General features: G+C 38.1%; 1 protein-coding gene across 4 annotated transcripts in view; it reads left to right on the forward strand.

Annotated features, from left to right (window-relative positions):
- Positions 1-27,814, forward strand: part of PLD1 (phospholipase D1) — a gene marked incomplete at both ends in the record, with an annotated part of 129,235 nt that overhangs the window by 69,774 nt on the left and 31,647 nt on the right. For all 4 annotated transcript variants that reach the window (XM_084231968.1, XM_084231970.1, XM_084231969.1 and 1 more), the window contains 4 exons: positions 9,637-9,747; positions 13,808-13,896; positions 24,845-24,958; positions 27,539-27,588. In XM_084231968.1, the coding sequence (XP_084088094.1) occupies positions 9,637-9,747; positions 13,808-13,896; positions 24,845-24,958; positions 27,539-27,588 (364 nt within the window). The remainder of the gene's footprint in view (positions 1-9,636; positions 9,748-13,807; positions 13,897-24,844; positions 24,959-27,538; positions 27,589-27,814) is intronic.

Raw genomic sequence — 27,814 nt, forward strand, 5'->3', positions numbered from 1 at the left:
TTTTTCTTTGTCATTCTAACTTGCTTAACCACACATGGTTCCCTTGAACTCCTTCCATTTTGCAGCAAGTGGTAACATTTTGCCTTTCTTTCTGGCTGAATAATACTCTGGAATGTGGATATGCCACATCTTGTTGATCCACTCCTCTATCAGTGAGCACTTAAGTTGTTTCCATGTCCTCACTATTTCAAACAATGCCTTAATAAACATTATAGAGCATATAATTTTTTAATTTGATGGTTCATGTTCTTTGCTAGATGGCCAAGAGTTTATGTTCGTTGCTAGATTATTGGGTCACTCTATTTCCTTTTTTAGCTCTTTAAGGTAAAATCCTATCACTTTACAAAGTGGTTGCATCAGTTTACATTCCCACCGACAATGCATTAGGGTTCCTCTTTCTTTGCATTCTCCCCAGCTTTTGTTTTATGACATCTTTTTAATATATGCCATTTTCATGGGTATAAGTTGGTATCTATGTTGGATTTGACTAGCATCTCCATTATCAAAATCCCTAAAGAACATTTTTCCATGTAACTATTTGCCTTGTCCATATCCTCTGGTGAATTATCTGTTCAGATATGTTCCCCATTTATCAATTACTTTTTTATTGCTAACTAGAATATATTTTTGATGTATTTTATATATTAACTCCTTGTCTGTTATGAATATTTTCTCCCATTAATTATGACATTTTTTTTAAAGATTTATTTATTCATGCATACAAGAACTGGGGTACAGGCCCAGAGGTGTGGGGGGAGGTGAAAGTGTTAGGGGGAAAAGGATGTCCCAAAGCAAATTCCATATAGGCTTTGTGGACTCCACCCCCACCCCAGGTCAAAGCCAAAGACACTGGGAACTCCAAATCCCATCACCACCAAAGGGAAGGTGGCTGGGACCTGAGGGTGGGGTTAAGCAGCCAGGTGGATACAAAAGACAGACACATGGGCTTTGGGGATCCCCCATTTTTGGCGCTCGGCCAGCTCTGAGAGTGACTTTGGGTTTCCAGGTCGTCGGATCGGGTAGGACGCATTAAAGACTTTATTTCCCTATTTTCTCCCTGAGTTGTACATTTTCCTTATTTCTTTTTCTCTTGTAAATAAACCTTTTATTAACCCTTTAGTGTGTGTCTGTAGTAGAGTATTCATAAGTCCCTTTAAAGGGTGCGGGTGAGGACCCACAGCCAGAAACCCGTTTAATATCGGGGTTGCTCTATAACAAAAGGACCCACCAGAGACAGAGTGGGGAACAGAACAGGCAGATAGACTGAAATACACTGCTGAGGGGAGCAGCGGACGAGTCAGGAGAGGTCTGCTAAACCATGTAGGCGGCTCCCTGGCCTGGCACTGAACTCGCGTGGCTGCAAATAGCTTCATAGGTTGAGTCTTAACCCCTTGAGCCACCAGGGAGGCCCTAATTATGACATCTTTTTAATCTACCTATATTTTCTTTATCTCTGTAAAAGCTTTTTTGAGATAATCCAAACTGTTTCTGATTGCTTTTATTTCTCTTGCTGTAGGAGCCAAGTGCCCATAAACATTTTTATCACATATGTCATGGAATTCACCACTATGGTTGTCTTCTACATATTTAATTTTTTGAAGGTCATCTAAGTCTTTATCTTGAATTTATTGTTGTGCATTAAGTTAAAAAGTGGGCCAACTTCATTGTTTTTCTTGTGATTTTCCAGTTTCCACCACCATTTTTTAAAAAGATTTCCTTTCTTTGTTGTGTTGTTGTGACTTCTTTACCATGAATTAACTATTGATATACACATGGGTTTATGAAATTTCAACTCTGTTCCATGGATCCGTGTGTCTAATTATTTTAAAGATTTATTTTTATTTATTTATGCATACAAGAACAGAGGTGCAGGGGGTAAGAAGATTAACCAGAGAGAGTGGGGAGCAGAAGTGGCAGATCTACTGAACTACACTGCTGAGGGGAGCAGTGGATGAGACAGGAGAGGTCTACTGCGCCATGTGGGTTAACTCCCTGGCCTGGGGATCTAAATCAGGCCAGGTCCCAGTGGCAGCTGATAGCTTGATAGCACTGAGGCATTAACCCCTATGGCACCAGGGAGCCCCCACCTCCAGCATGTGTCTATTTTTATGTTAATACCATATAGTTTTAAAGTATAGTTTAAGTCAGTTGATGTGATGCCTTCCATTCACTCTTTTTTTCTTAGAATTGCTTTCACTATTTGAGATCTTTTATGATCCTATATAAATATTTTTGATATTTTTGTATGAATATTATTAATTAAATTTGAAATAAACTTAATTCAAACCACCTATGATGACCTGATCAGGAAACTTGTAAAAGTCTTCAAGTCAGGAAAAGCTGCATCCAACCTATTGTCAATCAGAGTTTTAAAGGTCACACAGTACTTTCTTCTCCCTAGAAGGTCTTAATTATCTTGATTGACAGAGTCCTGCATTCAGTTATTATAACTGTTTTGTCAGTTGGCCTGAAAGCAGCAACAATAGCAGAGTTAATTTTTAAAATTGCATAAAGACAACACACATAGAAGAAAGTATCTGCTTTTTAGATTTTGATACTAGAGGGCATGCTTCCTATAACCACCACCTTATAGTGCAGAAAGCACTGGATGCAATGAGAATGTAATCATATTGAATTAGATGCATTAGGAGTTAGAAACAAGAAGTTAGAAATCTTGTATGAATTCTCTATGTATCTATTCTCTAGGGATCCTATGCTACTCTTGTTATGAAACTGAAGTACGTATAGAAAAAAAATCCTTTCATTATGCAAAACTTTACACTTGTGAAAACAATTCAGATTGTTTCATCTAAGTATAATTTTTTTCTGCAGGTATCATCCAAAATTCCCCACAGACAAGACTTTCATCCTCATTAGGAATTGACTTTAGCCTAACCGTCTGGGACTCTTCTATTAAATTTCTGCCAGGGTTTTACATCTGGTTAGCTCCACTCTCTAGAGCACATTCTCTACATTAAATGTTATTGAAACTGATTTCTACTCCATACAGATGTTTTTGCAACAGCAATTAAAGTTTTTCTTCCATAAGTTGGATCCTCTTAAGAAAATTATTGCAGTGATTCACTCTGTACATGATTGCTTCCTGCACTTGTATTCTTTTAATTGATTTTACTCTCCCAACCATGGTGTCTCTCCTCTTCATCTTCCCCAATAAAACAACACATTGTTGAAAATAAATTAATTAATTGGGTAGCTTAGAGAAGAAAAATCATTCCTTAGGCAATCATTGCTGAAAAGTCCTACCAATTTGAGGGAAATAATTCCACTGGTGTTATGTCTTTGTTCTCTTTGCCTATTAAAAAGTCAAAAAAAAGAAAGAAAGAAAAAGAAAAGGGGAAAATTATGAGCAAATGTGAATGATGTCCAAATTGTACTGCTGGAAAATTTTTTTCTTACACTGAAGAAATAATGTCCAAATGACATCCCAAAGGATGTAAAGTAAAAACCAATCTAAATTTCAAAGGAGAGCAAAATGTGTTATATTGTGATAGATTAGAGTAGATAGGTGAGGGTGAAATAATACCACTAAATTTATTTCTAAGGACCAGGTCTTCATGCAGTAACAGTTCTGTGCTTGTTCCGTGCCCTTGGCTGGCTAAGTCTTATTAATGGGGAGTGCCCATCACAGTATTAAACTTTTTTTTTGGGTTCTCATTTATTATCCATGCCTATAAATTACACATGTTGCAACCCTCTTTACAGATGAGGAAACTAAGCCTTATAAAGATTTTTTTAAAAAAGCATAGCACCAGTTAAAATGGCATATATTAAAAAAAAGCAACCGTAAGTGCTGGTGAGCTTGTCGAGAAATAGTAACCCCAATACATCCTTTGTTGCAGTGTAAACTGATGTAGTCATTTTGGAAAAAGGTCTGGACTACCTTAAAAACTAAAAATGAAAATATCATATGACTCAATAATCCCACTTTTGGGCACCTATCCAAAGAACAGGTAACTACCAACTCAAAAAATTATATGTTCTACATATATTTATATTATAAATTATATTTATATTATAATTACAATAGCTAAGACATGAAAACAACCTAAGTGCCCACTGATAGAGGATTGGATTAAGAATATATGATATATCTACATGAGGGACTACTATCAGCTATACGGAAAGACAAAATGTCACCATTTACAGCAAAATGGAAGGAACACAAGGGAATTATGTGTACTATATTAAATCAGAAAGATAAAGACAGAGAGTGATGGAAGTGAAGAATGAAGATCACCAACTATGCATAGACTTTACAATTTTCTTAATCCCCACTCAGACACAGCCTACCAAGAACCCCATTCTGCTTACCCACATGTACCTTTCCCTCCCCTGGAGAGGATAGGACTTCTCCATGTGCTCTGATAAGAGGACTTTTCAGGACATAAAGCCAGTGTGGGTAACCCTGGGGTATTTTGTTTGTTTATTCTTTGAGATGAATATGGATTAAAATTCTGTGATTTTATATAAAAAAGAAAGATAAAGACAAATATTGAACATTTCCATGTTTTTGAGTAAGACAAGGAATCATGGCAGATAAACTGACAAAGCAAAATAATGATAAATTAGTGGGCATAAATGAAATGCAATTTCTGAGGTTAAGAGAGTAAGGGAAGGGAGGAAGAGTCAAAGGGGTATAAAGGATGGTGGTGGGAAAAAACAGCACACAGTGAGTTAGTGCTGGGGGTAAGGCTGGATTCTAAGCAGACCTACTCAGTGCCTGAGGTTGTCACAGTAAGAGCAGAGAGGCTGCGAGCGGGGATGATCACAATCACCAAGGCTGCCTTTTGAAATCATCTTCTGTTGCTATAGCCCCAAACCCATCCCCAAATCTCCTGTTTTCTCTTTCTTTTTTTTTTTTTTTTAAGATTTATTTATTTATTTATGTATACATGCACGTACAGTCAGAAGTGCGGGAGGGTAAGAGAATTCACCAGAGCCAGAGCAGGGAGCAGAGCAGGCAGAAGGACCGAAGTACACTGCTGAGGGGAGCAGCGGGCGGCAGGAGAGGTCTGCGCGCCATGTGGGACCCTCCTCAGGTGGCCGGGGAGCAGCCGGGGATCGAACCGGCGCTGCAGAGGCCATGGGCAGCTTTGCAACCCAGCGCTCAATGGCTGCGCCACCGGGGAGGCCCCTGTTTTCTCTTTCTCACTTCCCCGAGTCCTCAACTATAGTTTTTTCTTCCACCTAGAACTTCTCAAGAGTAAAGGACTCTCTTTCAGCCTTAACTAACTTATCCCTGCTGTTCAGGCAAAAAGATCGCCCTATTCAAACAGTTACACACTGTGATACAAATGGGTGACAATCAACTATAGAAAAGTGGTTATTTAAAGAAATAATTTGAGGATAGGCAGCAGATTTTTGGACAAGGTCCATTTCTTGATACTGCTTGCCTACTGCTGCTCAATCCAGGATAAAGGATAAAGTCTAATCTGAGTACTTTCCTCTCTCCCAACCCATTTCCACTTGTGAGCTTCTATGTGGATGCCAGCTTCTGCTTAAGAGACATCTGAAAAGTGCTTTTGTTTCAGCAGGCTTTCTTCCATGTTTGGACTTGGGGGCTTAGGGAAATAAAAGGAAATTAAGATATATACCAAATAATAGGGAATAAAAGCAATCCTGAAAGCAAAAGAACTTGGAGTAAATACTAAGGCAGGTTTGAATGTGGTTCTTCAAGAATAGATTCCTTTATTTCAGTGTGGGTCGACGGTATGTAAGTGACTTGGGCTGTGGATAAGATAGGGTTATCTGTTAAGTTTGAAAAGTAGGACATGATACCAAGGAAAATGACTAGTTCTAGCTACAATTTTGAGGCTAACACATGGAATCAGAAATATGCCCTTTTTTATAAACTTTAAAATTATATATTCAAACTTGAGGTTTGAAAATTGTGGGTTAGATTTGATTCTCAGTAAACTTGCAGCAGTTAGATAAGCCACATTTCTGCATGTCGTTTGAGGGGAGCATGAGGTTTTTCTTGGCTACATTTGTTTAAAATAGAAATGCAAGACAAGTCCTTCAGGTCAGCCAAGAAAAAGAAGAGAGTAAATCTTAAATTGAACACAAAAGGAAGTCAATCAAAATACATGACATATTTGACTGTTTACAAACTTTCAAAACCATAAAGTGTTTAAAGGGTTTTAGTTGGTTTGTGCATACCATTAGGGTTCAGTGGTCCCGGGGTAGAGGCAAGGCAAAGACAAATTCATATTTTCAATATGTAGGCAGATTTTTTAAATATTAGAGTAATAGTAAAAGAAATAATCCCAAGTATTATTTCCTGTATTACTTAAAAGGCAGATTGACATTTAACCCAATATGGTGACTTTTTAAAGTTAAATGAGCTTTCATTGTGGAAAAACAATAGTGGTGTGGACTCCAACAAAGGGATAGATGATGCTGTGTGACCTCCCACATTCTGTGGCTTCAAAGGATCAGGAAATTTCTCCTCCATTTTTCGCATATGTTTTCTCACAGGCTGATAACAATATGTTCTTTGTTTGGCTTTCAAATTCACTTATTTTAAACATTTAAATGCCTCTGTGAAGGGAAATAGTTACTGTTATTCTTCACAGAAAGGATGGCCAAAGTCTGACATTCATGCTTTCACCTTCATGGCAGCCTTGGCCACCTTAGATTTCTTCCCAGTATATCTTATTCCAAGAATCCCTTCTTCACCACATCTGTCCATGAAGCCACTTGAAGTCAAATAGACTTGACTTGTGAATTGAAACTTGCTTCACACTCCTAATTTATATCTTATGTAGATGTGTTTTTAAACCTTTGGATAGAGCACATTTTGAGAGTGAGAAAGGAAAGAAAGTTCACAAAAGGTTTCTGGATTTGAGAAGTCTAAGAAGTTATAGCTTCTTAGGTGGTATATAAGCTTCCCATAACTTTTTACAGAGCTGGCCATCCCGTACGGTGAATATCAACTGTCTGCCACATATTATAGGTCTTTGTGTTTGTTATGCCATTTTATTCCTTCACAGTAGCTATGTGTATGAGTGTGTTTGGGGAAGGAGAGTGGGATTTCATTTATACTGTGGAGGTGAGGGCACTAAGACCTAGCCACTAGACCATAAGGGAGTTACAGAATTATATTGTGGGGCCTCCCTGGTGTCACAAGGGGTTAAGCACCACACTGTGAAGCAATCCACAGCTTCTGCAGCAGGAGTTCTATCCCCAGCCGGCCAGGGAGCAACCCACATGGTGAAGCAGACCTCTCCTGTCTCACCCGCTGCTCCCTTCAGCAATGTGTTTCAGTCAGTTGCCTGTTCTGTTCCCCGCACTGTCTCTGGTGAATCCTCTCACCCCACAACAGTGGCCTGTACCCCAGCTCTTGTATGCATAAATAAATAAATCTTAAAAAAAAAAGAATTATACTATGAAGGAACCAGGGCCTTTGTGATATTAACATGACTTATTCAAGGAAAAATTGCTAATAAGTGCAAAACTATCACGTAGATCACACGAGTTCCTATCTTTCTGCTGTACAATTCTATACAGTGTTTCCAGAGTTACATAGAATTAGATCTATATGAGTGGTGTAAGAATCTTCTCAAAGGAGTCTATATTTTCAGGGCTATGCACCTTAACAACAAAATTCAACATAAATCTGAGTGAACTGAAAACTGAAACCTCTATTTCTCAACTTTTGTTATTTCTACTCATGAGCAATAATGTTTAGACATGATGTGAAATCAAGGTATTTTCCCAGTGTGGATCATATTTGTTGAAATTTTCCTTATGAGTTTTCTTTTGAGACATTTAAATATTTCTGCTAACAATAAAATGTTCCAGTTTTACTGCACGTACCTTATGAAATTAACTACTTTGAGGAAAGCTACTTTGTCATAAATACCTCATATTGAATAAAGAAATATTTTGAGAAAAATGCAAGCTATGGTTTTAGTAAGTACTACGTTTTGAATTTCTGTAGCTTTAGAGATGCAATTCTTTTTTTTTTTTTTTTAAGATTTATTTATTTATACAAGTACTGGGTACAGTCAGAAGCATGGAAGGGTGAGAGAATTCACCAGAGCTGAACAGGGAACAGAACAGGCAGAGTGACGAAATACACTGCTGAGGGGAGTAACGGGCGTGGCAGGAGAGGTCTGTCTCGCCATGTGGGACCCTCACTGGCGGCCGGGGATCGAACCGGCGCTGCAGATGCTGCGGGTAGCTTCGCGGCCCAGCATTCAACCACTGCGCCACCAGGGGAGGCCCTAGAGATGCAATTCTTAAGGTTATTGATTAGAGAAAGAGTTTTACCAAATCTTTCATATGTGGTTAAAAAAAAACTGACTATCAGATCACTTTATGTATTCCTGTAATTATGGACCATTCTTTTCTTTTCAATTTCAGTTGATCCCATAAAAGACAGTTTCAATATTCATTTCAAATCAGAAATACCAAAATTATTTTTATAGTGAATCTTCTGTGATATCGTACTATTGCCTAAGGAAAGTCAATAAGTATTTATTGAGCACATACTGTGTGTGCCAGCATTGTACTGCCATATTAATCAGAATACTAAAAAAATTATGACCAATAGTTTCTTAGTGTCGAAAAAGGCTTTTATGCTGTCTTTCTCCCATTCACAGCCAGAGTCTGCTCTGAAGAGTCTCTGACATGATCCATTACTTCTCAAATACATCATCTGATGTTCTCATTCATAATAGCAAATATACATACTGCTTGCTAGCTACTAGGCCTCCTACACACGTCACATTAATTCACTGAATCCTTTCTACAATACTAAAAATTGCTGCTGAACTTTGTAGAACAGAAATCTGAGGCACAGAAGTTAAGAAACTTAACCACAGCCAAAACCAGTAAGTGGTTGAGTTAAGCTTTGAACCACTGGGTTTCTGTGCATCAGTGTAATTAACATATGGTCAAGTATCTGCACTGGATGCTCTTATTGTAATCCAGGCAGATGAGAGTCTGAATAGAGGGAGACAGTTTGAGTGAGACAATTGAAGGGACAAGCCAAGAAGCAGACAGCTGATTAAAGGCAAAATCAAATTTAGATGTCTGAATCAATTTGTCTTTTAGAATATATTAATCTGAAAAATATGTTTTTGGGGAAGAGAAATAATCACCTTATCAACTCAGCTGTAGGGTGACCATATCATGTGGTTCAAGCCAAGTGTTAAAGTGATACTATGAGTAAATGTACCAGAATAACAGGTATTCTGGTGAAACTGTGGAGCTGTCACGAAAAAGAGTCTAAGTGATCCCGCTATTCTAGTCACCTTCCATTCATTAGAACCAAGTGCAGTCTAACTGATCCCCCTACTTTTAGTCACCTTAAATTCATGATAAAAGTCGTGAAAAAAGTACTCCTGAAATACTCTTTGAAGGAAGCATACCTTGTGGTTTCCAATTCTGAATGGAAATAATCCTTGGGTTTGTTCAGGACACAATTTCCAGCTGAGTTCCTTTGTTATGGATTATATCCAAGGACCTACTCTCCTATGGCCCACACATGACCCCCAAGCCACTGTAATCATTCAGTGGTCTAAAGAAAAGGATTGACTTCTTTGTAGTAACATGTCTGGTGTCTTCCCCATTGTCTTCTGTTCATCGTTTCTGATTGCTTCCTTGTAGTTGCTACGGTCTGCGGCTGACTGGTCTGCTGGGATAAAGTACCATGAAGAGTCCATCCACACGGCTTACGTCAATGTGATAGAGCATAGCAAGCACTACATCTACATAGAAGTAAGTCATGCTCATGTGAAATAGCATGACAGCCTGCCTTTCTACAAACATACATGCAAGACCTGCTGTACTAATTTGTATTGATGTGTGAAGGGGCTTCTGTCATCTGAATTTTACCTTATCCAGCGTGCCTGACAATTCACTTTACATTTTCATTAACTAGAATCTAATAGAAGTCTCACAATTTCTTATTAAAATGCATGAACTCACTATAATATAAAACAAAGTATTCAAGTGTGGATGCATATTCTTTGATTTGGCTTGAGTTGCAGGGTGTAAGTGTGAAGGCACATGCTGGTTTAGGAGAACACGCACAGGGGTTAGTTGCTAAAATAGAGACCCCTGGAGGCCACTGACTTGGAGATGTGGTAGAAACAGTGCTGGAAGGGGAACATGGAAAAGAGAGATGTGAGCACATTCAAGCAAGTACCACCTTCTTCAGACATGTGTGAACCCTGTTATTATCGAGCTTCTTCAGATCCCAGAGTTTGTGTTCAGAGAATAGGAGAAAATCTGGGCACACTGGGTTTAGTTTGGTAACCTTAACTGCACTTCAAAGTATAGCACTAAGCTTTTTTGAGAGCACTTGGAAAATCCATAAAAATGAAAAATCCATGATAGAAGTCATGAAAAATAAAACAAAACACATATCCCATCTTTATCTTAGTCTTCTCATTCCTGTTGATTTTTTTTTTCAATGTGTGGAAGGAGATGGACTAACCCTTCTAACCTATTTTCCTTCCTCTTAAGTCCTGGCCCACTACCCTTCCATTCATTAGAGCCAAGGAGGAAAGAGTTGCAGGTTTATTTCAAGGCTTGAAGAAAAAGAGAGCTAATTAAAAATATTAGTAATATTCCATGGTATATATGTACCACATCTTCTTGATCCAGTCATCTATTTTTGGGCATTTGGGCTGTTTCCAAAGCTTAGCTATTGTAAACAGTGCTGCTATAAACATAGGGGTGCAGGTGTTCTTTGGAATTGATGTTTCTGTGTTCTTTGGGTAAATACCTAGGAGTGGAATTGCTGGATCCTGTGGAAGCTCTATGTTTAGTAGGTCCAGAAATCTCCACACAGCTCTCCATAGTGGTTGGACGAGTTTGCACTCCCACCAACAGTGCAGAAGAGTTCCTTTTTCTCCACAACCTCGCCAACATTTGTTGTTGCTAGTTTTTTTAATATGTGCCATTCTCACTGGTGTAAGATGGTATCTCATGGTAGTTTTGATTTGCATTTCCCTAATTGCAAGTGATGTTGAACATTTTTTCATATGCCTGTTGGCCATTCGCATTTCCTCTTCAGAGAAGTTTCTTTTTAGTTCCTCTGTCCATTTTTTGACTGGATTATTTTCTTTGTTGTTGTTGAGTCAGCATTCAAAAAAGATAAACACATGCAATTTGCAGCAACATGGATGACGCTGGAAGGGATCATGCTCAGTGAAATAAGCCAAAAAGAAAAAGAAAAATACCGGATGGTCTCACTCATAGCAGGGATCTAGAAAACTTAAATAAGGGACCAGGAAAATGAATAACTATAAGAAAGTGAAAATCAAAATCAACAAAAACTATGAACCAGAGACACTTTTTGGGGGGTGGGGGGAGGGAGGGGAGGGATTGGGGTCAGAATGGGGGGATTGCAATTGTATGGGGAATATAAAAATAAAATTTATTAATTAAAAAAAAATATTAGTAGACCAAATGCAGTGTGATATTCTGGATGGGCTCATGCAGTAGGAAAAGAACATTAGTAGAAAAGTTAGTTAACTCTGAATAATGTCTGGAGTTTAGAAATACTAACACTTTTTGTAGTATTAATTTGAACAACTACACCATAAGAATGTAGGATGTTAGTAACTGTCTCACCAGAATTCTTTCACTTTATCTCTTTTTTAAAATCACCTTTATTTTTATATGCACCACATTACTTAGTGATGTCATTAATGCTATGTAGGTACTCGTGATTTTGGCCATGAGCCTAGTTGAACTCTCCTTAGCCAAAGTTAGAGGTCAGCAGTCACCCTGCTCTCGCTGCAAATTGCAGTAAAGGACATGGCATGTGACAAGGGTGTGTTTATAGCTGCTGAGGAATGTTAATCTTCTTGGTAATACTCAGAAAAACAAGCATGGTTCAGTTGCTACTTAGATTTGGATTGTTTGATGCCCTAAGGGGAAACACTCTCAAACAAGTTTCTGCACAATGTCTTCTTGCAAGTTTGTCTTGTGGAGGCAGTTTGCAGATTCATGCACCAAAGCATAGAAAGGGTATAGTAGTAAAATGCCAATGTTGTAAAAGGATGACAGTCATATTTTTCTATCAGTGCTTATGTGTCTCTTGATTTTGAGATAATTAGTCAAGATTGTTTTGTGATGACTTACCTTATTAATAACAAGTATAACAATCTATGTAAATAGAATATGTAATATTCACAATACTTGTACCCAATTCCTATAAGCAGCAGCTAAGTCTTTTTGTAGTAGCTGTTTGAAACAATGTGTTATAGATACATGAATAGCAGAAGTACATAAAGAAAAAAGTATTTTTTCATTTTATTGCAATATACATATATAAGTGCACATATATACATATATGCACGTATTTACAAAATAGATTTGAAGCTATTAAAATAGAAGTTCAGAAATAAGAAAACCAAACAAATGAGGCAAGGCAAATGATGGCAAGGCAAAAAAAATGATGGCAAGGCAAAGGCCTGCCATCTATCCTGTTTACAAAAAAAAAAAAGTAAACTTAGCATGCAATAGAATGTTTGCCAACGTAGAACTTTTAATCATAAGTATTTACATAATGTGTGAAACTGAAAAAAATCAAACTTCCTTATCAATTAAGTTTAGAAAGTCCCTATTCTAAGAATATAACCTAAAAGGAATTTGCATGACGAAATAATAGTTTAGCCATTTACTTAACGAAGATGTTATATGTTATATTATCTACAAATGCATGAGAACTAGTAAGATTGTTACAGGGCAGGGAGAGGGACACCCCAGAATCCCCAAATCTGCCTGCTCTAAATAGGTTCTACCACCCGCCACATCAAGACAAAACATGTAGACCTTTTTTTTTTTTTAAAGATTTATTTATTTATGCATGGAAGAACTGGGATACAGACCAGAGGTGTGGGGGGGGGGGGTGAGAGGATTCACCAGAGACAGAGTAGGGAGAACAGGGAGATTGACTGAAATACACTGCTGAGGGGAACAGCAGGCAAGTCAGGAGAGGGCTGCTACCCATGTGGGTTGCTCCCTGGCCGGCTAGGGGTTGGAACTCATGCTGCAGAGGCTGTGGACAGCTTCATAGGTTGTGTCTTAACCCCTTCCACCACCAGGGAGGCCCAACATATAGACCTTTCATGGAAAGTTACTGTAATACAATTAGTGTGGAATACAGAAAAGACAAAGAATATAGTTTCCAAATCAAGCACCCGAAGTTATCCATCTCATCATGGATAAAAGTCCAGCCAAACAGGATTGGCCCAAAGCAAGGCTCAGAAGCCTGCCCCAAGTCTAAAGCACCTTCCAGGGAGGCAACCCATGGAAAAGGGTCAAAAACAGTCAGACAAGTCTGGGAGGAAAAGAGCAAAATCAACATCAAGATAAAAGCTGCCATTGTTAACCTCCCCACGGCTCTCACCCACATCTCTTTCAGCCAGTCCATGACCAAAAGAGCAAATGCAGCTTCTTCACATGTCTCTCTGCTCCAGGTGCCTCCTCCAGGTCTCCTTCTTGCTCCACATCCTGCTTCCTTCCTTCCCCAGGCTCCTCTCCAGCTTCTTCTCCTCTCTGCTCAGCTCTACCTTCCCGGGGATCCTGGAACCTCCCCTTTTCCTGGGGACCATCTTGTTACAAGATGAGGACTTTTTTATTCTGTCATTTACTTTCCTGTAATGATTATAGTAATTAGGACATGGCTACTGTGTAAAACTTTTTAAAAATATAACAATATAGTTTTTGTTATATATATGCCACATTAATGTATACAAGTTGGATATAAAGTATGCATATACTGAACTCAGAAATGCATGATTATCCTATTTATTTCTCATAGAACCAGTTTTTCATAAGCTGTGCTGATGACAAAGTTGTGTTCAACAAGGTTGGCGATGCCATTGCCCAGAGGATACTGAAAGCCCACAGGTAATGTTCTGACTTTGGTAGGAGTTTTACTGCAGATAATACTTGTGTTTGCTGTTAAAATGCCATTGGAAAGCCCATCTAAAAAATACTGTCTTTTCCTAGCAAGCTTGTATTTAGTTGAGCTAGAAGCAGTTTATTGATTCCTTAAATCTGAGTCAGTTGCTGAGAATTTTTTAATCTATTTTTGAGGCAATTTGAGTTTTTCCAAGGCATCGGCATTTTTCTTTCCGACACCAGTCCCTTTCCCAGGTATGAAATTTGGCCAGCATTGAGCTATGGTCATTTAAAAACCAAAGCAAAATAAATAATCATCTTATCTCTCTATGGATTACATTGAAAGTCTTATTACCCCCTCTCTTATGTCTTTAATTTCATGGAATTGTTTCTTTAATAGCACTTTTGTTAAAATATAATTCACATACCATACACTTCACTCACTTAGCATGTATAATTCAGTGATTCTAGTATATACATCTAGTATATTTATAGGTTTTTGCAACCATTTCCTAAATAACTTTAGAACATTTTTATCACCCCAGAAAGAAGCCCAACACCCATTAGCAGTCATTACCCATTCCCACTTCTCTTAGTCCTGGGGACCACCACTAATTTACATTCTTCCTCCATAGATCTGTCTTGTCTGGACATTGCCATTATAACTTGTGGGCTTTTGTGAATGACTTCTTTTGCATAATCTAATGTTCTCAGTATTTATGGTGTAAAATGTGTCCATATTGAATTTATTTTTATTGGCAAGTGATAGTTCACTCTCTGGATATGCCACATTTTATTTAACCATTCATTAACTGTGGATTAGATAGTTTCCACTTTTTAATTGTTATGAATATTGCTGCTATAAAAATTCTGAACTGGTTTTTAATCAGATATTTCTGTTACTCCAGGGATAGAATTGCTGGCTCCTATGGTAACTTCATGGTTAAAATTTTGAAGAATTCTAAAAATTTTATCATTTTTGTTCTTACATTTAGGTCTTTGATTCACTTTGAGTTTTAAAAATATATATATTGTATGGTAGATAATACCACGCATACATTATATATATATCTACCATATGGTAGTAGATAACATGCAATATATACATTTTATGCATCTACCATATGGTAGAGAAAGTCTTATGGTAAAAGAAAGTCACCATAACAGCTGCTTCTGTCCAGTTTTTACATGTGGGTATACAGTTTTTCTAGCAACATTTGTTGAAAAAATTATTCTTTCCCCTTGGAGTTGACATTTAAGACTATTTTATTTTGTGGCTGATTTTAGCTCTGTGTTACAACAGCAAAATAAACAAACAAAATCATTACATTTTATCATTTCAATTCATTGAACACATACAGTAGAGAATATAAAGTATATACACATTTGGGATTAAGACATTTTTTTACTTACAGTGTCATACAGTACTTTGATTTTTTTTTCAAATAATATGATTTTTATAGATAAGAACACTTTAAAACAAAAAGTACCAGAATTGTATATAGTTCACAGTTTATATCTATAGTCTTAGTGCATCTTCATAACTTTTCATGAAGATCATATCATTTTGTTATTGTCATTGTTTTTATTGCTGTCCCCACTTTCAGAGTTAAAAACTGAGATTCAAGAAGTGATGTGACTTGTCTAAGTCACTAACAGCAATAGGTAGAAATGACTTTGCACCAGGCTTTGGACTTGTGACCCAGTGTCTCCCTGGACACAGGTACCTCCAAATCATTGACAGTTACTTTAATGACCCCTTTGGGGTCACCCCAAATTCCGGCCTCTGGACTGTGCCTTTGCCGTCCCATCTTCCCAATGACCATTTATTGGATGCAGCCTGATGCCAGAGAATGTACATGACCTTGGATGAGGCAGGCCCTTTGGCCTATAAAAAGCAATTCCTTGAGCAAGGGTCACTGTGTGTGGCCAGCACTCAGCGGTCAAGAGCTGGCACTCTGATCTGGGGTGAGCGCATGGCAACACGTTAGTGTAAGCACATCCTGCAGAGTGTAGATCTCACCTTTCGCTACGTGTCCAAATCACCATTGGGCCTTTACAAAAATACAGGGCGCTGACTCAACTCCAGGCTTAGTAGTTCAGAATTTCCTGGAATGGGGCCCAAACACCTATATTTTATGATGTTCTTACAGGTAACTCCAGGGCACAGCAAAGACTGCTTAGAACAGTGACATGGCCATGAGTATTAGTGGTGTTCTGTGCTTTTACAGGTGACCTTTCTCCTTTGCCTTCTCATGTTTTTTAAAAGAAAGTCAACATTAAAGCTATTTCTGAGATGACTTAAAAACAGTCTTGTTTAGGGGTAAACATATGTGAGCACACAGATTTCCTTCATCCTTGCCAGTCTCAGTGTATGTCTAATTTACAAAGTTGCATTGTTGAAGTTGCATTGTCTTCCTGTCACCTTTAACTATAGAGCACATGTGACAAAAGAGGAAAATAATTTTTCACGTTATTGAAACAAGTCGCAGAAATACATTGAGCTCATTGGCCTGAGCAGTGAATCCTGAATTTTGGAACTGTGAACTGCTAATAAAGAGAGTTGGATGAATCTTAACATCAGCCACTCCCCTTATTAGTTTTCTTTAGTGCAGATTGAATACGTACCTATAAGATTTGTTTTTAAGTATTTGGGAGCCTGAAATGATTTTTTTTCTTTAGCATGTTAATTTGTCGTTAAAAATCTTAGCATTTTAAAACTGGAAGGAACTTTCAGATGGTTTATGATTGAACATTTCCCAGTGATCTGTGAACTTCTCCTGAAAGAAAAAGGAATTTGCAGTAAGAGAGCATAGTATGGTAGCATCTGTTGCAGATTGGATCTCATTCTCAGAGGTTTGCAGAGCACATTAAAGCCTGGCAATTTCAAGCTTCCTTTGTAGAAAACGAGTCTATCGAATTTCAAATTGTGTGTCATTTAGCTCTCATCTCTCAGTGGTATCACTTTCTTTGACAGTCACATTTCAAAATGAAAGTATATTTCACTTTCAGACTTTTAGTGGCTATACACACGTAACCTGGAAACATTTTTTATTTTCCCCATCTGCACATTATTGTTCATCTACTGTGTTATGTCCAACTGTAAATTATGTTTTCATTTAATAACTTCTAATCTGTGGATTTGGATTCTCAGGAAAGGGAGAGGTAGTCTCAAGAAGCTCCTCTTGCAGGCTTTCGGCAGTGGGGGGCGGGCCTCCTTTTTCACTAAGAGTCACGATGTGCTATCCCCAAGCTCCCCCGACTCCTTCCCTCATTGACTTCTCTGTTCTCCACTCATCTGAGACTTGGAACTTCCCTGCCAAAGTCACATGCCTAGCAACAAGTATAATTTTGGCTGTTGGAAAAAAATAGAATAAAGCACAAAGCAGATGGAGGGAAATGACAGTCAGCATTCAGTCTGACCAAGAACACAGCCTCTCTTCCAGGGCCCTCCCACCCTGGAGACACGGGGGTCTTTAAGCTGCCAGCTCCCTTAACTGAGCTGAGCCTTTATTTTTCTGCCACGGCTGGAATCCAGCCCCACACCAATTCCCTGACGTGATTTCTCTGCTTCCCCCGCCCCTTCCTCCCAATTCCTTCTCAACAGACATAATTCTTTCTAGAAACAGGTCTTTGCAAGGCCTCCATATCCTGATCCATGACCTAGAACCACAGCATATTGTTCATCCAAAGCTTAACTAAGCATAGCTGTGGAAATCTCTGCAGAAAACAAAATGTCTGCTCTAATAAATAAACTATGCCAACCCCCAACTGAATTGAAATCTATCTTTAACAACTCAAATCTGACTAGAGATCAGGAAGAAGAAATTGTAAACTAGAATCTAAAATCATCTGACTTATATCATGAGCGAATAAGCCAAAAGAGACAATAAAACAAACTGATCCAGGTAGAAAACAGTTTCAAAACATAGTGTGCCATGAATGACGGGTGTCTCAGGGTGAAACCATTTTTGCTCATGGAAATTTGACACCCATGTTTTTGCTGTTTTGGTAAACAATCTGAGAGCAAGAGTGCATTTTGTGCTGTAATCACCACAAAGCCGACACAATGAAAATAAGCAGTTGATTTAATGCCACTATATATGAATATTAAACTGCATTAAAAATTCACAATTTTGAAAATTGTTCAAACTCTTCATGTTTCCTTCAATTGTAGCAGTGTCAGGTCTGAAGATCATAGAGGACTAGGTGTGTGAAGACCTCTGTTCATTCCAAATATGTCATCTGTGGATATATACCCTTCTGAGCACATTGATTTGTCTTTCTGCCACTATTTTTTCACCAATAAAGAAATTACATGCCCAACCTAGCTCATAGGAATGGATGTGGAAGCAATTTGGAAACCATAAAGTACCAGCTCGTTTGAGAAATTACTGTTATTTCCAGGAAGTTCATCATCTGGAAATAAACTGGCACTCTATAAATTCAAGTAAGGATGAAGAATGCTCAAAGCAACTGTTTCAGAATTAATATTTATGCTAGCAACAGAACTGTTTTAACTAAAGATTTGTTCACGGTGCCTTATTTTTAATTATTAGACGGCTACTGCTGGTTAAGGAAAACTTGCTTCAATTTCCTACCACTGGCACTTGCTCATCCTGTGATAAGTGTAGACACGTTATGAAAACACAGCATAGGAGAGTCCAGCCAGAAATCTATACCTGAATCCTCTTCCTGGGAATCAATTTTGATTCCCTATTGTTGATCTGAGAACACCCTCCCCCAAAGTATAAATTAAAATGAACAGTATCTGAAGCATAATATGAGTTCAGTTTTGTTTCATTTTAAGCACTACTTACTTTATTATTCTTTGAAGGTAGATCAGCTTTCTAATAGAAATCATTGGTTGTTTGTTGAATGATAACGTTATCAAATAAATTTCTAGTCTTTCTACATCCAAGGTATTTGACATGCATTCAATCTCATATCAACCTTATGAAATGGTTGTAAAATTATTCCAATTCTACAGATGAGGCAGCTGAAGCCAGGTGAGATCAGGTACCTTGTCATACACCTATTGATGAGTGGAAGTGATGCCCAAACAAGGTGTTTAGATCTTCATCCATGGCCTTCACCACTCAGCTCTAGAGCTTTCCTCACCTCAAGTGAAGTAGAAATTGCCTGAGAAGTCTCCCAGAATTCCGTGACACAACATTATTTTAAAAATCAGGTGTCATAGGTGAATTGGTGGAGGAAATTCTATGGGGACTACACCTGAGAGAGGAAAAAAAAAAAAGCAAACATTGTTTAAAAATGAACAATGATGTAAAAAATATATGAATTAATTAATTAGAAAATCATATCTAATGAATATTTTATGTTTTAAAGTAATTGCTTGATAGGTAAAAATTTCTAAGGTTTAAGGAAACATTTACATCCTGTAATTATCATATCCTATAATTAGTGTACTTAGCTGGAAGGAAATACCAGGTATGTTTCGGAAGCACTGTCTTAAAGAAATTTGAACTGCAGCTATGATGAAAAGAATTAAAAACATTTAAGTATGCCAACTACCAGTTTCACTTTTTTCTTGTAGGATAACCTCCAAGTTCAATAAAATTCCTGGAATAGAGGTTACATTGAGACAGAGATGACAAAAGTTCAGGGCAGATGAACTTTTAATTTAAATCATTTAATTTTTTTATTGTATTCCAAAATTATATAAATGGCAATTTCTGTGGATAGGGAGATGTCAAGTTTAGCATGGGGCACAAGCCAGCAGCCGTTTTGAGCTTGAGCACCTGCTCTGGCAGAGAGAAGAAGCAAGGGAGAGACACTTTTAAAAAAGGAGAATGAAAACAGGCTCGTAGTGGAAACAATTAAATATGAAGTTTGGTCCACTCTTACTTGGAGCATTGAGGGACATCCCTGCCAAAGTTTATCAAGTCCAGAGTGAAGCTTGAGTCATATCCTCTGGGCTAACCCTAAACACCCACCCTGTGACAGGTTGCTATTTTCAAAAGATAGGCAATGAGAAATAAACCCTAGAAATATGACTGCAGAATTGAGGCTCCTGGAGGTCTGGGGGAATGCCAGAAGGACTATAGGAGGAGAGGGCCCAGTAGTCTGGGGTAAAGGGCTGTGATTGCTTTGATGGTGGGGGTGACTTGTTGACATACGTCAAAGTGGTGTGAACCTATCCCCCCATCATAGTGTTGTAAACCAATGTTATCTAAATAAGGGAAAAAGCTAAAGTAGCCAATGAAAAAGTTACAGGTGTGTTCCCACAAGCATGAACACACAATACATACTATGTCCTCTAGTTGCATGTATAATAGACACAGCTGTTACTAAATAGAGCCACCATTTCCAGTGTACTAGTAATGACTTCAGCCCGCTCCCTTATTACAGATGAGAAAACTGAAGCTCTGAAAGGTCACTTGCATTTTATAAGATTTGCCAAACTGTGTCGCAAACCACTGAGGAGCTACAGGCCCAATTCTCACATAACTGATACTACTGTAGTATATAAAGTTCCCCTACAATATTAAAAAGCTATACCCAGCAACCACAGTTCTTATTTCTGGCAGCATTCAAGGCTGCCCGACCCTACCCTCATTTCTTTGTACTCCTCTCTCAGCTCAGAGAATCTCTCTCTAGTCCCACAAATCTTGAGAAGTTGACATATTTGAGTCCTAGTTCTTTTGTGAGAGGTCCACGCTAGGAACAATGGCTGCTTCATATCCCCAGCCACAGAAAGGGGAAAGTGATCCCATTTAAGGGGAAAGATGTTAATAATTTATAGTGTCAGCCTGCCATAACTCTAATTGCCTTGGAATTCTAACAGCTTTGAGACCATTTTAACATAGTGCCAGTGGTATTTTGCTAGTAAGTCATCATACTGGTCATTTTAGTGACTGCAAAAGGTTATATCCATTGAGTGGCTAAAGTGTAATTTAGTTAGCTATCCCCCATTATTGGACATTTATTTCCAATTTTTAGCTATTATTCATAGCACTGCTGGAAGTGTTAATGAGTTTTGAAAGAAAAATGTATGTTAACAAAAAGCCTGAGAATACAATTTGATAAATTGTCTTGAACTAAAGTGGATGAAGCAATTGCCTGCATGATGGCTTGGTGCCCACTAGCTCTTATCTTGCATTTTTAAGATTATAAATAAGTGCAGAGGAGCTCAGGTTCTTGTTCTGAGCCGATTGCTGTCATTTGTACCATTCTGACATTATGAGGGTGCAGCATTGCACGTTAGAACCCTCAGCAGCTGGGAACTGTTGTCTTCCGTAGATTAAATTAAAGAAGCAGATTGGACATACTATCGCATAGAATTTTCTTTTCATTGGCTTAAACAGACACATTTTTATGCTTTGAATTCTTAGAGCCCTTTTCTCTACAGCAGTGAAAATCTAGGACGTTTCTGTTAATTTGCTAACACAATTAAAAAGTTTCATCATTCAGGCAATTCAAGAACTGCTGCATGATCAAAAAGCAAAAACTTTGATATGGGTATAGCAGAGGCCGAAGAACAAGAAAATGTGAATATGCTGATTCCCATAAACAAAATTTGCAGGAGCATCTTACCCCAAAATATAACGTTTTTATAGGACATTTCTTAATAACCTACACATGAGGTTTCCCTTTTGAAGCCACATTTGCTTTATAAAACACAAAGATAAAAGGAACCACCTTTTACAAATAGAATCACAATACTTCCTGCTCAAGACCAGCAATGCTTCTAAGATTTTTCTAACAAGAATGAAAGCTTATGCAGGTGAGCACACATAGAGAAATATTATACTGAAGTAGCTAGAAATTAGAAACAATCTACATGTCCACTGATAAAGAATAGGTTTAAATACTATGGCACAGATGTTGTTAAAATATGAGCTCTTACGCTTTGCTATAAAGGATTTTCAAGATACACTGATAAATGATAAAAATAGCATCAAGTTTTTACAGTATTCTACTATTTATATATAAGGAAAGACTACATATATATTATGAATTTTATAAACTCTTTCTAAAAGAACATGAAAGATATTAGGAAGAGGGAGGAGAGAATGAGGCCTGCAAACAGAAGAGTGAGAGAACTATTTTCATCCTGCAATCTCCTTTCCCTTAAATTTGGTACTGTGAGCATCAGGTATTCATTCAAAAATGTAATTTATTTGGTGGCTCCTGAAAAAGTTAAACAGTCTGATTCAGAAGTTAAAAGTCTGATTCAGAAGTTCCATTCCTGGGTATGTATATATATCCAAAAGAACTGAAAACAGGGACTCCACAGACACTGTCCACCAGTGTTCACTGCTGTATTATTCACAGTAGCTAAAAGGTAGAAACAGTCCAGGTGCCCATGAGCCATGACTGGTATATTCACAGGATGGGACATTATTCAGCCATAAGGTAGGACATGCTGGCACATGCTGCAACATGGGCGATCTTGACAGCATTATGCTGACTAAAATGTCAGGCACGTAAAGACAACTATGATTCTGCTTAGATAAAATACCTAAAAATAGGTGACATCACAGAAGCAGAAAGTGGATGGAGAGGTTACCAGTGTCGCAGGGCGGGGAATGTGCAAGTTACTGTTAATTAACAGTTTCTGTTTGGGATAATGAGAAAGTGTTGGAAGCAGATGTCATGATGGTCACACAACCTGGACATGTAATTAATACCACAGAACTGTGTGCTTACAGATGGTTAAATCACAATTTGATAGATATGTTTTACCACTAATAAAAAATTTCAAATAAAATGCCATTTAAAAAAAATATAGGGTTTTTTTTTAAAGATTTATTTATTTATTTATGCATACAAGAACTGGGTTACAGGCCAGATGCATGGGAGGGTGAGAGGATTCACCAGAGACAGAGTGGGGAGCAGAACAGGCAGACTGACTGAAATACACTGCTGAGGGGAGCAGCGGGCAAGACAAGAGAGGTCTGCTGCGCCATGTGGGTAGCTCCCTGGCGGGGGATAGAACTCATGTTGCAGTAGCTGCAGATAGCTTCATAGGTTGTGTCTTAACCCCTTGCACCACTAGGGAGGCCCTAAAAAAAATGTAGTTTAAAGAAAAATGCCTGTGCCACTTAAGGGTCTACTAGAGCCTTCCCAGAAACAAGCATCCTTCCAGCCTGACCTCATCCTCTGAAAGTGAGCACCACCTCGTGCCTACTATGTGCAAAAGGCCTGGACATGGCCAAAAATAGAAAGATGTACAGACATACTTCCTGTGTTTCAAAAAAGCTTATCACCTCTCCCAGACAGCAGATGTTTGCATCCACTGATGTATCAGCCAAAGGGGTGCTGATAGAGTGTAGAGGCACGAACAAACAAACTTGGATTGGAAGAGTCAGGATGGTTTGACCAAGAAGAGGCTGTCAGCCCCCCTGATGGCAGTGGGATTCTGCAAGTTGGAGAAGGGTATTCGAGGCTCAGAGGGAGATGAACCAACCTTCTTAGTAAAAGGCTGCACTGAGCAAAGGATGGGAATGTCCTATCCCTAAAGTTGGGCTGGTGGGGATCCTGGAAAGTCAGCTGTGGCCAGATGCTGTCAAATTTAATTTGTCTGGACTTTTAGGTACTGGCTAGGGAGAAATATCTTAGGTGATTTTTTTCTCTTCTTTTCTACCATACCATATACCATTTAGGAACATGAGCCTCTTACCCTTATCAGGCAGAGAACCTTTACAGTTTACATTTCTTCCCTTTTTTTTTTTTTTCCAACTCAAACTGTGTTTGCCATCTAGTGATTAATCCATGCCATTACAGCCACCTCCTCCAGATCCCAGTGTCTGCACTGCAGTTAGGGGCACAGGCCTCAGACTCCACCCTGCTGACTGGCATTGGCTCCAACCTACTTTTCTCACTTGCCCTGAAAGGCACATGACATTCAGAGAGATCAGTAATGAAATCTGACCCCTTGGAGACAGGTAATGATGTCTCATGAAAGAAAATGCAAGTGGTTTAGCAGAAAGTGACCTTCAGATATTAAATATCATGAAAAGTACATAGAATTGGATTTGAAGATTAACCAGTGGCAGCACCTTTGGGTGAGTATATAGACACTCAGATACATGGACGTGTTTCCCACAACAGTCATTCCTACCCTTCTCTTCTTCCTGCGTCTCTTATAAGTGGACACAAGGACCTTAATAGCTTTGCTTCCAATAGATCAACATCAATCTCCAGATTTCTGACTTTCTAAATGCAGGTGGAAGTAAGGAACTACCCTTTGTTCTTCGGCTGGTGACATCATTGAGTAGCCAAGGCAAGTCAAGGCTTTTCTTTCCAAGACTGATAACTAGTGGGGAGAGTAGGCCAAGAAATATTGTGTTTTATATATAAAGGATGAAAAGCCAACATCAGTCGCTTAGAACTCTTGAAAGCCCCCGGGTAACATTTTGTACCTGAATTAGTTTTCAGAGCTAATCAGAGTTTCTAAACAATGGTGATTTCTGCACTGAGAATGTACTGGGCCTAGTAATGTATTTTTGCCCCTGAGAGCTAAGCTCTGGGAACTCATTTGCTCAACAATAATTAACTGAATGTTTACTATTTGTCAGACTCTGAGCTAAGACTATAGCTGCAATGTGTTATACATAATTTATTATGATGACATAGTTCTCAAAACTTTTTTATCACACTCCCTCCCCCCACCCCCAACCTTCATGGGATTCAGACAAGACTTTCCTATAATGAATTTTGTTCCAGAAGGATTATGCTGCAGAGAGATAGTGGGTACATGTCCCACTTTACTGCCAAGTTCAGCTTATTTTTCAGGTTGTGTGACTGTTACCTGGATAACAGTTTCTGGCCTCCAGTTCAACAGCTGCCTCTAAGCCCTGAAATGTGACAGAATGTATTGTAGGAAGCCATTCACCCGAACTCTAAAACCATGTGAACTGCTTGGTTGTCATTTTAAACTGTCACTCTATCTTTTTTTGGTGAATCTGTCTGCATCTGACTTTTTCAGGGAAGGCCAGAGATACCGGGTGTATGTTGTGATACCACTTCTGCCAGGTTTTGAAGGAGACATTTCAACCGGTGGAGGAAATGCTCTACAAGCAATAATGCACTTCAACTACAGGTGCCGAAGTTCTAAAGTTGTCTGTTTTCAGCTTTCCATCAGTCATGCATATAAGCTGGTGAAAGAAATGAAAATGTTTCTTCATATCCATTCAATAGAGCATTAAAATGGACGCTTTCTTTTACTTTTGAATCTTGGCCTGTTTACTAGTTGATTAAATTCAAATCAACCTGAAAGTAGCAATGCTAGGCCTAGGATATAGTGCAAATATAAAAGACCTAAATAATAATTTCTTTTTTGTATTCTTTGCCTGTCATTTCTTTTATATATATCTTACCTGGTCTCCATTCTCCATTTATAAGATATAGACATACAGATCGATTGATTGATCAATCTCTCTCTCTCTCTCTCTAATAAATGGCGACTAGGACACACACAAACACACATACACACACACACACATTATTGATTTACCATTATCTTTAAGCCAATAAATAGTTATCAGTTATTTCATATTCTTTGCAGTAAGTAGAGAAAACAATTAAATGCTTAAAATGTTGTAGTTTGCACCTATGTTTTTATGATTCTTTAAGAGGAAGGTTCTCCAGCTAAGTTGGTAATAGTAGCTTCTGCTAGTTAGTGAAGCATGAAGGACCTTTCCTATATCCTGGAATTTTAATCATTTTCTCTACTACATCTTTGTTAAGATTTTAGGGAAGGTGGTATTGATATTCTAACAAGCAGTTTCCATATTCACTTTGAAAGGCATGGGAAGCTTTAGGGTGCCTCCTGGTGGCACAAGGGGTTAAGTCTCATCACTGTGAGGCTCTCTGCAACCACTGCAGCACAGAGTTTGATCCCCGGCCAGGGAGGTGACGCTGGTGGCACAGCAGACTCTCCTGTCTCCCCTTCTGCTCCCCTCAGCAGTGTATTTCAGTAGCTCCACCTGTTCTGTCCCCACTCTGTTTTTGGTGAATCCTCTCACCTTCCGCAGCTCTGGCCTGTACCCCAGCTCTTGTATGCGTAATAAAATATTTTTTTAAAAAAGGCACAGGAAGGTCTAGTTTGCTTGGTAGAGCAGTATGAAGTGTTGAGTAGTGCTAGCTGGGTAGGCAGGGGCAAAAAAGTGCTCTAAATATGACCTAAAGGCACCCCTGCTTCTTTCTGGGTCACATAGCTGGGAAAGAGTAAGGGAGGGGAGAGAAAAGTGGACAGGCCTAGGTTGAATCCAAGTTCCCACTTACAGGTTCTGTAACCTGAGATACAAAAGACCCTGCCCTGATCACACTTTTAATGCAGCACAGTAATGACTAGACTGAATATTTTCTTTTATTCTCTGTTTTTAAGCACCATCTGTGTTTCCCACATTTCCAATTAAACCATTTTTGTGGGAAGGAACAAAAGAGAACTTACAGAGAATCCCAGTGGGTAAAGGAGATAAAGGCTCAGATTGGCAGTGGGGACTTAGATGCCCTCTTGCTTGAACCCTCCTCCCTAGAAGCACCCTCTGCAGGATCTGATAGTCCTCTGATACATTTGAATGCCCCATTATGGTGGAAATAGTTTTTAAAAATTCCTCTTGCTTCTTTCTCACCCTTTAGCTTGTGTCTATCTGCTACAGTTTCAAGTAAAGAATTTTTTTTTTGTTGTTTCCTTTAAGGTCATTTTGCCTGGTTACAGTACGTGAGAACTTTAACTGTGCTTTGCACTATACACTTGGATTGAAGATTTGCCTGTTTCTAAGATTATTTGATTTATAACAGTACAAACAAAACTTTTCAAGTATTTCAGGCACTGACATAATGTTTCATTGGATATTATCCACTTCCTTTGTCATTCTAATATTATTTTTGGAATATTGTCAATTGTAATTATTTTCTATATTTTTTTTGGTTTAAACCAGCTGAATGAAATAACAAGCTTGGCTTTTGTTCAGCAACCAAAACTATAACCTTTTATTATGCAAAAAAATCCCTATTTGCTGGCATTATCTTTAATAATATTAACATTTCTGAGAAATAGCTCTATTTTTAATTACTTTCATAGAGCAAGCAGATGGGGCATAAAATTTTTTATTTTGTCACCCTTTATAATTCACTGACTATTATAAGAGACTAAGAGACAAAGTCATCAGCAGAGGCAGTTATTTGAGACCATAATTTTCACTTTTAAGGGGTTTGTTTATTATTTATTATTACAGAGATAGTCCAGGTATAATAGATGTTTTTTAATTCCAAAAGTGTTCTACTAACTGAGCACTCTCACCTCTAAAGCTTTTCACCTCTAAAGCTATGTGATTTTGTAAGTATTCTTGTGTACTGAAGCATTCTGAATTTATTTTTTCTATCACCCAATTTTCTTTAAGGGAAAGATCATTCATAACCCATCCTTTAAAAAGCATGTCTTTTTGAAATCTAACATCAGTTTTATAACTTTCCCATTTACCAATCTCAAAACAATTACTTTGTGCCATTCATAGAATTACAAAAATGACATTCATATGTATTTTAAAATTTTTAAAGATCTATTGTTTTTTCTATTTTCACTTGTATTAGAATTTTACCCCTATGTTTTACAGATATCGTAATTGGGATTGGTTCATTTGAAACCTCCATAATCATTTCTTTCCTTTATTTTTAGAACCATGTGCAGAGGAGAAAATTCCATCCTCGGACAGTTAAAAGAAAAGCGTAAGTTATTGCTTTTTTTCCCTGCATGACCATTTTTTTTTTGTTTGTTTGTTTTTTTAAGTTTTATTTATTTATTTACACAAGAGCTGGGGTACAGGCCAGATTCCTTGCATGACCATTTTTGGTGAGGTATCAGTAGTCACTAATGTTTTCACAGTGTGATTATTAAATTCTGTTCACAAACAGTAATCCACAAAAATTTCAACTGAGGTAAATTACTTATTCT

Source organism: Talpa europaea (genome assembly GCF_964194135.1).
Source record: "Talpa europaea genome assembly, chromosome: 4".
Classification (NCBI taxonomy): domain Eukaryota; kingdom Metazoa; phylum Chordata; class Mammalia; order Eulipotyphla; family Talpidae; genus Talpa; species Talpa europaea.